Source organism: Arachis ipaensis, chromosome B9 (genome assembly GCF_059453495.1).
Source record: "Arachis ipaensis isolate K30076 ecotype BB chromosome B9, ASM5945349v1, whole genome shotgun sequence".
NCBI lineage: Eukaryota > Viridiplantae > Streptophyta > Magnoliopsida > Fabales > Fabaceae > Arachis > Arachis ipaensis.
In genome coordinates this window covers 46025723-46037985 of record NC_142444.1, presented here as the reverse complement: position 1 = coordinate 46037985, position 12263 = coordinate 46025723, and the positions used below count along the sequence as shown (strand labels likewise).

The 12263-nt window shown below is 36.7% G+C and overlaps 1 protein-coding gene across 1 annotated transcript; it reads right to left on the bottom strand.

Moving 5' to 3' along the window:
• Positions 1 to 2498: 2498 nt before the first annotated feature.
• Positions 2499 to 3275, bottom strand: LOC148544523 (protein FAR-RED IMPAIRED RESPONSE 1-like). Its single transcript, XM_088498949.1, has one exon. It carries the CDS (start codon positions 3273 to 3275, stop codon positions 2499 to 2501), a length of 777 nt encoding a protein of 258 aa, XP_088355075.1.
• Between the last annotated feature and the right edge of the window lie 8988 nt (positions 3276 to 12263).

Below are 12263 nucleotides of genomic sequence, written 5' to 3'. Positions count from 1 at the left end.
ATTTTTAAGAAGATAGAAACACAGAGGACACCAAACTTAAAAATTTTATATTTTGGACACTAATAATTCGAAAATGTATAAGATAAACAACAACAAACACGAAACAAGAAATTTTAAAGATCAAATAAGGAGAATTATTAAGAACAATTTGAAGATCAATAAAGAACTAAGAACATATAATTCAAAAAATTGAAAGGAAAATAAAATCATGCAATTGACACCAAACTTAAATCATAAAACTAAACTCAAACAGAAGACTAAATTATGAAGTTATTGGTTTTAAAAATTTTTCGAAAATAATTTAGAAAAAGAGAATAAGGATTCTACAATTTTAACCAAAAACAATAATAGAAAACTCTAAACAAAAGAGATAAATTTTTCCTAATCTAAGCAACAAAATAAACCGTCAGTTGTCCAAACTCGAACAATCCCCGGCAACGGCATCAAAAACTTGGTGCACGAAATTGTGATTACACTTTTTACAACTCTGCACAACTAACCAGCAAGTGCACTGGGTCGTCCAAGTAATACCTTACGTGAGTAAGGGTCGATCCCACGGAGATTGTCGGCTTGAAGCAAGCTATGGATACTTTGTAAATCTTAGTCAGGAGATTAATAAAGAGAGTGATTGTATTTATGCAAAATAAATAACATAAAATAAATGGTACTTGTAATTCAATAACGAGAAATGGGTTGAGGTTCCGGAGATGCTCTGTCATCTGAATCTCTCCTTTCCTACTGTCTTCTTCTCCGAACACGCACGGCTCTTTCCATGGCAGGCTGTATGATCCTCTCGGATGAAAACAAATCCATATGCGCTGTCACCGCACGGCTAATCATCTGTCAGTTCCCACTAGCGTCGGAATAGGACCCTTGTCCTTTTGCACACTGTCACTGCGCCCAACATTCGCAGGTTTGAAGCTCGTCACAATCATCCCTCCCCAGATCCTACTCGGAATACCACAGACAAGGTTTAGACTTTCTGGATCCCAGGAATGTTGCCAATTGGTTCTAGCCTATACTACGAAGGTTCTAACCTCCGGACTCAGTTTGTGGATTAGAAACCCAAGAGATACGCATTCAAGCTGTCGCCCAATGACTACGTTGAGCTCAGATAGAATGGGAGTGGTTGTCAGGCACGCGTTCATAGATTTGAGAATAATGATGAGTGTCACGGATCATCATCTTCTCCGGATTGAAGTACGAATGAGTATCTTAGAATAGAATCAAGCGTGTTTGAATGGAAAATAGTAGTAATTGCATTAATTCATTGAAACACAGTAGAGCTTCTCACCCCCAACCATGGGGTTTAGAGACTCATGCCGTTAGAAATATAATATGAAGTGTAAAAATTGTCATAAGGTCCTCAATGAGTAACTAAGTGCAGATAGTGCAGAATTCTACTTCTGGGATCCACTTAGTGTGTGCCTAGGCTGAGCTTTCAAGATTTCACGTTCATATGCCCAAAGTTGGCGTTAAACGCCACCCCAGGTGCCAGAATAGGCGTTTAACACCGAAAAAGGTGCCAGTTCTGGCGTTTTACGCCAGACAGTTTTAGGCTGACTTTGGACGCTAGTTTGGGCCATCAAATCTCAGGCAAAGTATAAACTATTATATATTGCTGGAAAGCCCAGGATGTCTACTTTCCAACTCGATTGAGAGCGCGCCAATTGGGCTTTTGTAGCTCCAAAAAATCTACTTCGAGTGCAAGAGGGTCAGAATCCAACAGCATCTGCAGTCCTTTTGCAGCCTCTGGATCAGATTTTTGCTCAGGTCCCTCAATTTCAGCCAGAAAATACTTGAAATTATAGAAAAATACACAAACTCATAGTAAAGCCGAGAAATGTGATTTTTGAATAAAAACTAATAAAAATATAATAAAAAGTAACTAAATTATACTAAAAACTACTTAAAAACACTGCCAAAAAGGGTATAAATTATCCGCTCATCAGCCATAGTGCATTAAAAATTCTCTTTCTCTGTCTTGCACAGTGCTTCCAGCTGAATTTTCATCCAGATATTTTTTGGCATCCTTGGACCATCTTCTCAAAAGAAGACTTTCTGGAAACTTTTGTAAACCTACCCTTTTCATGGCACAAAACATGTGGCTACAGGGAATGCCTTCACTACTCCACCTACTACATTCAGACTCCATATTCTTGGTGTTGCACTCATAAAGTACGGTGTATATATGTTTCCCTCTGTCACACTCCTTAACTTTTAACACAACAGTAGTTGATATCTTTTTTCATTTATAACATCTAATGCAACCACGCATTCAATCTCTGTTTTTACTTTGCCAAACATCTCCCGGGTGTAAAAATTTGCAGCACAAAGCTCCAATGCAGCTAAGCGAGTTGTTAACACAAGTTCTCTGTACACCGTCTTAAATTGAGAAACTAATTCGTTGTGTCTATAATCCCTAAGAGCATGTTCAAGATTTTGGACCAGCTCTAAAAGACTTTGGCGAATGCCAATAAACCTCTTGATGAAGTTGTTTATCCCTCACACCTTGATGTTGTTCTAAATCCAGCACAGAATTCATCTTGCAAGTAGGCGCTTGCCCAACTTTTCCTCTTTTGATATTCATTCAGTACCCATTCATTTTCCTCCAACCCATATTTTTTTATCATATTCTCCCAATATTCTTCAAATTCATTCGGATGCCATGGAGCATACAAACATCTTCTGAAGTCGTCAGGAAAACCTTTGTTTTTAATGTTTGCCGTTACATTTTTTTGAATGTGCCAACCACATAATCGGTGAGTTGCATTTGGGAATATTTCTTGAATTGCTGCCTTAATTGCTTTATTACCGTCAGTGACCACAACACTAGGAGACTTGTTCAGCATAACATCTAGAAATTTTTGCAACAACCACGTATATGTTGCCATTTGTTTGTCCTCTATCAAGGCAAATCCAAATATGCGTGTTTGGCAGTGATGGTTACAACCCGAGAAGATTACCAACGATTTTCTGTACTTATTCTTCCGATAGGTTGTATCAAATGAAAGCACATCTCCAAAGCACTGATAATCGGCCTTACAAATGCCATCTGCCCAAAATAAATTCGCCAGCCGACTTTCATCAGTAGCACTGTACCTTGCCATGGCCATGGGGTCAACGTTGGCTTTTTCAAGTAGATAGCTAATTGTTGCATTAGAATCTCCACCAATGAGCTTTGCACGGCACGTTCTTTCAATGTGGTTATCCAGATCCTTCTTTGTTGACCCGACATTAGCATAACCCCCAGTTTGGCCTACCATTAGTCCCATTATTTTAGAGGTTGTAGACCATTATCGTGCATGGTGTTCGCCTGAGCTTTTTGAGCCTCAGTCATCCCACGGTGGTTTGGAATTAGGTGTACCAAGCATTGGGGGACAAGATCATGGTTGTGCTTCTCAACTAATTTTTTAACTTTCCAAGCTGCAGTTTTGGAGTCAAAGTACACCGCAAGCATGTCTTCACAACCCGTACATGTCAGCACTTTATGCTTCCTCTTCCTATTCGAATTAGAGATGTATTTCTTGGCTCTCTTTCCTTTCTTGTTGCGAAAAAATCGCCTTCTGTGTTGTGTTCCATCTTGTCCACGCGCTGTATCACCCTTGCAAACTCCGAACCTGACACACCTTGCATAACGCACATACAAGTTATAAGCTGCATCCGATATTTCAAATGTCTAGTTTATAATATCATCGGTCATCACAACAACACACTTGCTACTGCTGCCATCGCAATCACAAGTACAATTTACATTCTCTTCCACACCAGTCATCATGCAATCTTCAACGTTGTCTTGTGAATTGAGTGGATCTGAATCAACATCCATTGCACCCAGACTTGTTTTCTTTCTAATTCTATATATGTAAAAAAGTGAAAATTCTACCCCATAAACAAGAACAGGTAGAAGTAGGAGATAGCTTCATAAGACATCTTAACCTAAACTAAAAATAGACTAAAATGGAAGTTAACAAGAGCTCTGTATGCAACTCAAACTTTGAATAAAAAATTGATAAATTAAAACCAAGTTATGGAAAGAAAATGCAATATACAAAGAGGATTTGTAACCCAAGGGGCCTAGAAGTAACAAATTCAAGGTTCAATCACTAACAAATTCAATTCAGTAATGATTTTCAGTAACAAAAAGATTTAACTATCAAGATTATTTGAGTAGAACAGCAACAAACTGAAATTCAGTGAATGTTATCAATACCAAATTCATCTCAATGATTTTTCAGCAATAGATCAAGCTATCAAGATTCAAGAGTAGGCATTAGAATGATAACATTTTGGCAAGCATTAACTTGTGGCTCAATATATAAAGGGTATTACTGTTTCCCTTTCATCAGTAGAATTATACAATTATACAATTATTAATAAAAGTAAATATACAATTTAATTTTAATAACACTTTATAACTACCGTAATCACCGTAAAAATAAATATATATTTTGATAAGATCTCAAGTCTAACCATTAAAAACGGCCATTGCAAATGTTCACTTTCATGATTGGATGTGCGTGTATCTTAAACTTTGAGATAGAATACGTGTAGAATTAAAGAACCTTTATACTCAATATATATATTCCTATGGTTGTATTGGTTCTCTGATTTTCCAATTCGAGATTTGTCCCTTTTAATGTTTTGATTATTCTCAATGAAAAATTAGGATGAAAGGACATAGAAAACCTTTAATACGTATACAAAAGACAAAGAATTCAACACAGAAAGAATGAAATACCAGAATATTAAGACCTTATCATATATATAGCTATATCTTCTCTCTACAATTTCCACCTCTGCAATTATATTCTTTTATATTACTGTTTTCCTTTTATCACTACTTATTTCAAAGTCCATTTTAATTTTAGTTACTAGTTTTTTGCATAACCCATTTAATTCTATTTGATCCCAATTATACAATTATTAATAACAGTAAAAAACCCCAATTTTGGTTCAATCATTCATATAGTTCATCTTTTTATGAATGGCCATGTGCCAATATTGGTGATCTTCACTCAATGTGATTATTTTCGGCAAAAAAATCAAACACAGCAACCAAACACATAAAATAGTAAAAAAACCACAATTTTGGCTTCAATCATTCATACAGTTCATCATTTTATGAATACCTATGTGCCCATATTGGTGATCTTCACTCAATGTGATTATTTTTGGCAAAAAATCAAACACAGCAACCAAACACGAAAGAGATGAATAGGGAAACTTGTTGGAACTCACCAAATAGGGACCAGGTTGTGCGAAGGAAGCGGAGGAGTTACTGAAGGCGAGGAGGAAGTCGGGGACCTGCTGCTTTTGTCTCCAGCGTCGACGGGCACAACGACGGTGCCAGACTGACTGCGAGGCGTTAACAAGACACGGAGCGGTGACGACATCCAGTTCCGGGAGTTGCTGCTACGGTTGCCGGTGACGACAAGGGCAGGGAAGGCACGCGAGATCGAAGACTGCAGGAGACCGACGACGAGCTTGTTAGAGACAGTGAGAGGAGATTGATGCTGATAGAGGGAGAAAACTTGGGTTCGCGTCAATGAGGCGTGAGAGATGAGAGAGCTTCTGTGTGACAGTGATGTTGAGGGAGGAGAAGGGACTGTGAAACGACATAGTTTGGTGGACCTAAGAAAAGAAAAAAAAAGACCTGGACCGGTTTATTTAAACCAGCCAGATCGAACCAGATTTAAAGTATTTGGTTTAAAAATAGATTTTATTAATCGATTTTTAATAAACGACCAATCATAGAGTGACATATTAACAACTTTAAAAACAGTTGTTTTGGCCATCTTTATGTAAGTCTCCCCAAAATGATAATACACCATGCATCATACGGTAATAAATTAACTTGTTTGTTTGCATAAAGGAGAGTAATATAGTAACGGGTATGAATTTAACAAGCACCCGCTAGTTTCATAAAGAGGCCCTCCACTCTGCTCGCTTTTTTAGTAGGACAAAATGGTTAAAATTTTGAGTTAATTTTTAACTTTTTTTATATTATAATTTTGAATTTATTTTTAAACAAATTGTATTTGATCATATAATTTTATAATTTAAATAATGGTGCAATTTCATATTTTATGGTTGTTAGAAAGGGTAAAAGAGAGCAATAGAGAAAAGGTTTGTGTGTATTTAAGTTGTGTCTGAAATGATACAATATAAAAGGGTATTTATAGGTGCTAAGAGAATTGTAATAATAAAAACGTAATATTCTATAACAAATATTCAGATATACTAAATAATTCTAATTTATGCTAATTGATCCTAATATATTCTGACATTCCGCCTCAAACTCAAGTTGTACTTGAGTTTGAAACTTATTTAAAACAACGAAAAAAATGCATAAACTGATAGAACGGGTGTAGACAAAACTGCCGAAAGGAAGCGCAGATGGAACTGCTGCTGTTTGAAGGGAGTGCAGACGGAACTGGCACTATCCGAAAGAAGCGCAAACAAAACTATCGGAAAGAGGCGCAGATGAAACTGCCACTGTCTGAAGGAAGTGTAGACGGAATTGTCGCTGTCTGAAGGAAGCGCAAATGAAACTGCCGCTGTCTGAAGAAAGCACAGACGGAACTGCTGCTGTCTGAAGAAAGCGCAGACAGAACTGCCGCTTGATTGAAGGAAGCACAGACAGAACTGCCAGAGGGAAGCGCAGAGGGAATTACCGAAAGGAAAGACATATAGAACTGTCGACGTCTGAAGGAAGTCCAGATAGAATTGCCGCTGTCTGAAAGAAGCGAAGATGAAACTGCCGCTGTGTGAAGGAAGCGCAGACGGAACTGCCACTGTTCGAAAGAAGCCCAAACAGAACTACCGTAAGGAAGCACAGATAAAACTGCCGCTGTCTGAAGGAAGCATAGATGGAACTGTCGCTGTCTGAAGGAAGCACAGATGAAACTGCCGCTATCTGAAGGAAGCCCAGACGAAACTGCCACTGTCTGAAGAAAGCGCAGACGGAAGTGCCGAAAGGAAATGCAGATAGAATTGCCGCCTTCGGAAGGAAGCACAGATAGAACTGTCGCTGTCTGAAAGAAGCAAAGACGGAATTGCTGCTATCTGAAGGAAGCGCAAACGAAACTGCCAGAAGGAAGCGTAGATATAACTGCCAGAAGGAAACGCAGACAGAACTGCAGGAAGAGAACGCAGTCCAAACTGCCGGATGAAAAAGTAGACTGAACTACCAGACAGGAACGCAGGTAGAACTACTGCAAGAGTGGCGAACTGCCGAAAAACTGTTGAATAGATGGCGAACGGCCGGAAAACTACTGAAAAGTGACAAAGTGCGAAGAGATGGAAAACTATCGGAAGGTGGCAAGAAACATATGGTTTTTCTATGAGAATAAATAAGTGTTGGATGAGCTAATTGGTGAGGTAAGAAAAGCATCAAAGCATTGACAAAAGAGAAGGAAAAAAATGGCACGGAAGAAAAAGTATGAAAAGTACGGTAATTTCACTAGAAGAAAATCAACTTATCCTCCTCAAGGAGGATACTATGGCTCTAATATCATGTTAGAAAGGGTAAAAGAGAGCAGTAGAGAAAAGGTTTATGTATATTTAAGTTGTGTCTGGAACGATACAATATAAAAAATTATTTATAGGTGCTAAGAGAATTGTAATAATAAAGACGTAATATTTTATAATAAATATTTAAATATATTAAATAATTCTAATGAATACTAATTGATTCTAATATATTATGACAATGATTTTAATTGTTTATTCCTTTTATTATATGAAAAATCTCAAGTTTATATATATATATATATATATATATATATATATAGTTTTGGAGTTTTTATAGGTTTGGCGAGGTATAAACTCCTCTACGTACTGTTTTGGCCTCGGGTTTTGTTTTTTAATTTTTTGTAACACGGTTGTGTAGATACTTGCAAAATATACTTTAACACTCAAATTGATGTGTTGTTGTGATTTAAGACCTTTGTATCCGTTTTGATTCTTCCATTAAGGGTTTATAACTCTATTTTAGCATGTAATTTCTGTTTCATAACCAAGTTTAATAATAAAAGCAACTTTTTTTGCTAAGTTAATTATTTCTCATGTGTTAGTTCGAATTCTTAAGATCAGATAAAAAAGTATTCATAACAAACTTGTTTTTACTTCAAATATTGTCACTATTAGTGAAGAAAAAAAAAATCATAGTTGAATATATATCTTAACTATAACTTAAGTAATTTGGACAATTTTTAAGAATAAATTCAGATCAGAAAACAAATTATTAGGACGTAACAATCATTGTTAGGACCTGTAATACTGTAGTTGTCTCAATTATTGCGGCAAAAGTTTGACAAATTAAAGTTATATTCCTAAATGCAAATATATATGATGAAAAGGGAGCAGATCCTTTTTAATAGAGAAAAAATTGGATGGTGTCAATTGTTTAATCTAATTTTTTATTGTTTTTTCTTTTAGATTTATTTTTGATCCCATTTATAAAATTAATGGTGAGAGATCACACTTTATTCCCTCAAATATTAAAAAAATTGAGAGAATCCATTTCCATGATAAAAAGGGTTTGACGAATAGGAGCACCGACACCTACCTCGTTTACATTTGATTTTTTTTAATATAACAAATTTAACTACTAATTCTTTTTTCTAAGGCAATCATCCAAGTATTACGAAGGTGGTATTAATGAATGAATTGACATACAGAATGACATTTTACGAAAGCAAATTAAAGTTCATTAATTATGAGCATTTTGCTATTATGCATTATCTTTGGTGGTGGTCTTTTTGTTCTACTAAGCGGCTATGTAACTAATTTGTTCTTTTGATTTTTCTTATGGGTTAGTTAATGTTAAGCATTTGAAACATTATACGTGTATTACTTGAGTTTTCAAAAGATTCTATGTCATTTTAGATATATCATTACTGTAACACCTTAACTATCAAAATGTCACGCTTTCGATTGCGTCACTCTAATAGCTCGGGTATTACGACTTTTAAAATATTTAATATTAAAATATGAGCCTGTTTAAATCTTAAGCTAAATTTTCAAAACATACATCCATACTTTTCAATACAATTTACAATACTTACAAATAATACATACATACATATATATATATATAAACTTCACATATCAAAACTTCTATCCCTCTTGCAAAAATTATAATATTAATGGCGAGGGAAGAATAATAATAACTAAACTAAAACATCTTCTATTGCATAAGCTAAACTCAACTACTCTTCATAAGCATCTTCGTCCGTTTCCTGAAAAGAGAAGTCTGTAGGGGGGTGAGAACCTAACCACATGGTCACATGACAGATTTTTAGAATTTGTTATAAGAAGATATTTATTAGGTAAACTGTTTTTCAAACTCAGTGATTAAGTATCCAAAAATCCCAAACTCAGTTTTTCCTATAAAAGAAAATTAAAAGTTTCCTAACAGTATGAATGACCAGTCTGTTCCAAACATAGGTTCATTAAGTCTATGCTGAATCAGCTTGATTTTTCATACTTTACTAATACTTCAATAAGAAACCAATCACAGCCTTCAACTCAGCGACTCAAGCAATTCCACAACCAAATCATCATCTCATCATCAATATCCAAACTCAAAGGTACCACAACAGAAACAAACACATGTAAAACATACAAGAAAAATATAGGTATAGATTGCAGTTACAGCAAATAGCTTAGATAGCAGTTAATAACAGTTAAGCAATTAGGCAGACCCAAACAAATTCAAACTCAAGCAAACCATGCATACAAGTGCATATGATGAATGTCTATCCTATGGCTGATGATATCATCTGTCGGTTATATAGCCAACCCAAAATGTCTTGGTAGCTAACCATGGACTAAAACACCCTCACTGATGATATCATCTGTCAGTTATATAGCCAACCCGACAGGTCCTGGTAGCTAACCATGGACAGAAACACCCATGCAGAGCAAGTGGGCTTGAGCTACAACCTCCTTGCTACTAGCCACTTAACCCAGAGCCAGTGGAATAACCATTACTACGGCTACTACTCAGGCGGGGGGTTTATGGTGCACGAAATTGTGATCTCTAACAATGGCGCCAAAAAACTTGGAACGCACAATCTTAATCTCAACTCTTTTTCACAACTCCACACAGCTAACCAGCAAGTGCACTAGGTCATCCAAGTAATAAACCTTACGTGAGTAAGGGTCGATCCCACGGAGATTGTTGGCTTGAAGCAAGCTATGGTCATCCTTGTAAATCTCAGTCAGGCAGATTCAAATAGTTATGAGGTTTTGATAATTAAAATATAAATAAAATATAAAATAAGATAAAGTTACTTATGTAATTCATTGGTGGGAATTTCATATAAGCGTCTGGAGATGCTTTGTTTCTTTTTAATCTCTGCTTTCTTATTGTCTTCTTTCAACCATGCGTTACCTCCTTCCATGGCAAGCTGTATGATCCTCTCGGATGAAAACAAATCCATATGCGCTGTCACTGCACGGCTAATCATCTGTCGGTTCACGCTAGCGTCGGAATAGGACCATTGTCCTTTTGCACACTGTCACTTGTGCCCCACATTTGCAGGTTTGAAGCTCGTCACAGTCATCCCTTACCAGATCCTACTCAGAATACCACAGACAAGGTTTAGACTTTCCGGATCTCAGGAATGCTGCCAATGGTTCTAGCCTATACCACGAAGACTCTGATTTCACGGAATGGAATGCTCTGTTTTCAGGAGAGGCAACCATGCGTCGTGAACCAGGAGGCCAAGAGATACACACTCTAGCTATTGCAGATAGAACGGAAGTGGTTGTCAGGCAGCCATTCATAAGTGAGAATGATGATGAGTGTCACGGATCATCACATTCATCGGGTTGAAGTGCAAGTGAATATCTTAGAGAAGAAGTAGGCGTGAATTGAATAGAAAAATAATAGTACTTGTATTAATTCATGAAGAACAGCAAAGCTCCACACCTTAATCTGTGGGGTGTAAAAACTCCACCGTAGAAAATACATAAGTGAAAGGTCTAGGCATGGCCGTGAGGCCAGCCTCTAAACGTGTACAATGGTCTCTCTGATAAAAAAATGATCAAAAGATATTCCAAAAGATAAAAGACAAAAGACGTAAAATAAATATCTAAAAGTAGTTTTTATACTAAACTAGTAGCCTAGGGTTACAGAAAATGAGTAACTAAGTGCAGATAGTGCAGAAATCTACTTTCGGGGCCCACTTGGTGTGTGCTTGGGCTGAGCATTAAAGCTTTTTTGTGCTTAGGTTGTTCCTAGAGTTAAACGCCAGCTTTGGTTCTAGTTTGGGCGTTTAACTCCAATTCTGGTACCAGTTTGGGCGTTTTACGCCAAGATGTTTTAGGCTGTCTTTGAACGCCAGTTTGGGCCATCAAATCTCGGACAAAGTATAAACTATTATATATTGCTGAAAAGCCCAGGATGTGTACTTGCCAATGCAATTACGAGCGCGCCAATTGAGCTTCTGTAGCTCCAGAGAATCCATTTCGAGTGCAGGGAGGTCAGAATCCAACAACATCTGCAGTCCTTTTTTAGCCTCTGAATAAGAATTTTACTCTGGTCCCTCAATTTCAGCCAGAAAATACCTGAAATCACAGAAAAACACACAAACTCATAGTAAAATTCAGAAATGTGATTTTTGAATAAAAACTAATAAAAATATAATAAAAAGTAGCTATATCATACTAAAAACTATGTAAAAATAATGCCAAAAAGGGTATAAATTATCCGCTCATCACAACACCAAACTTAAATTGTTGCTTGTCCCCAAGAAACTGAAAACAAAATAGGATAAAAAGAAGAGAATATACAATAAATTCCAAACTTATCAATGAAGATTAGCTTCAATTAGATGAGCGGGACTTGTAGCCTTTTTGCTTTTGAACAGTTTTGGCATCTCACTTTATCCTTTGAAGTTCAGAATGATTGGCATCTATAGGAACTTAGAATTCAGATATTGTTATTGATTATCTTAGTTCAGTATGTTGATTCTTGAACACAGCTACTTTTTGAGTCTTGGCCGTGACCCTAAGCATTTTGTTTTCCAGTATTACCACCGGATACATAAATGCCACAGACACATAACTGTGTGAACCTTTTCAGATTGTGACTCAGCTTTGCTAGAGTCCCCAGTTAGAGGTGTCCAGAGCTCTTAAGCACACTCTTTTTGCTTTGGACCATGACTTTAATCGCTCAGTCTCAAGCTTTTCACTTGACACTTTCACGCCACAAGCACATGGCTAGGGACAGCTAGGTTTAGCCGCTTAGG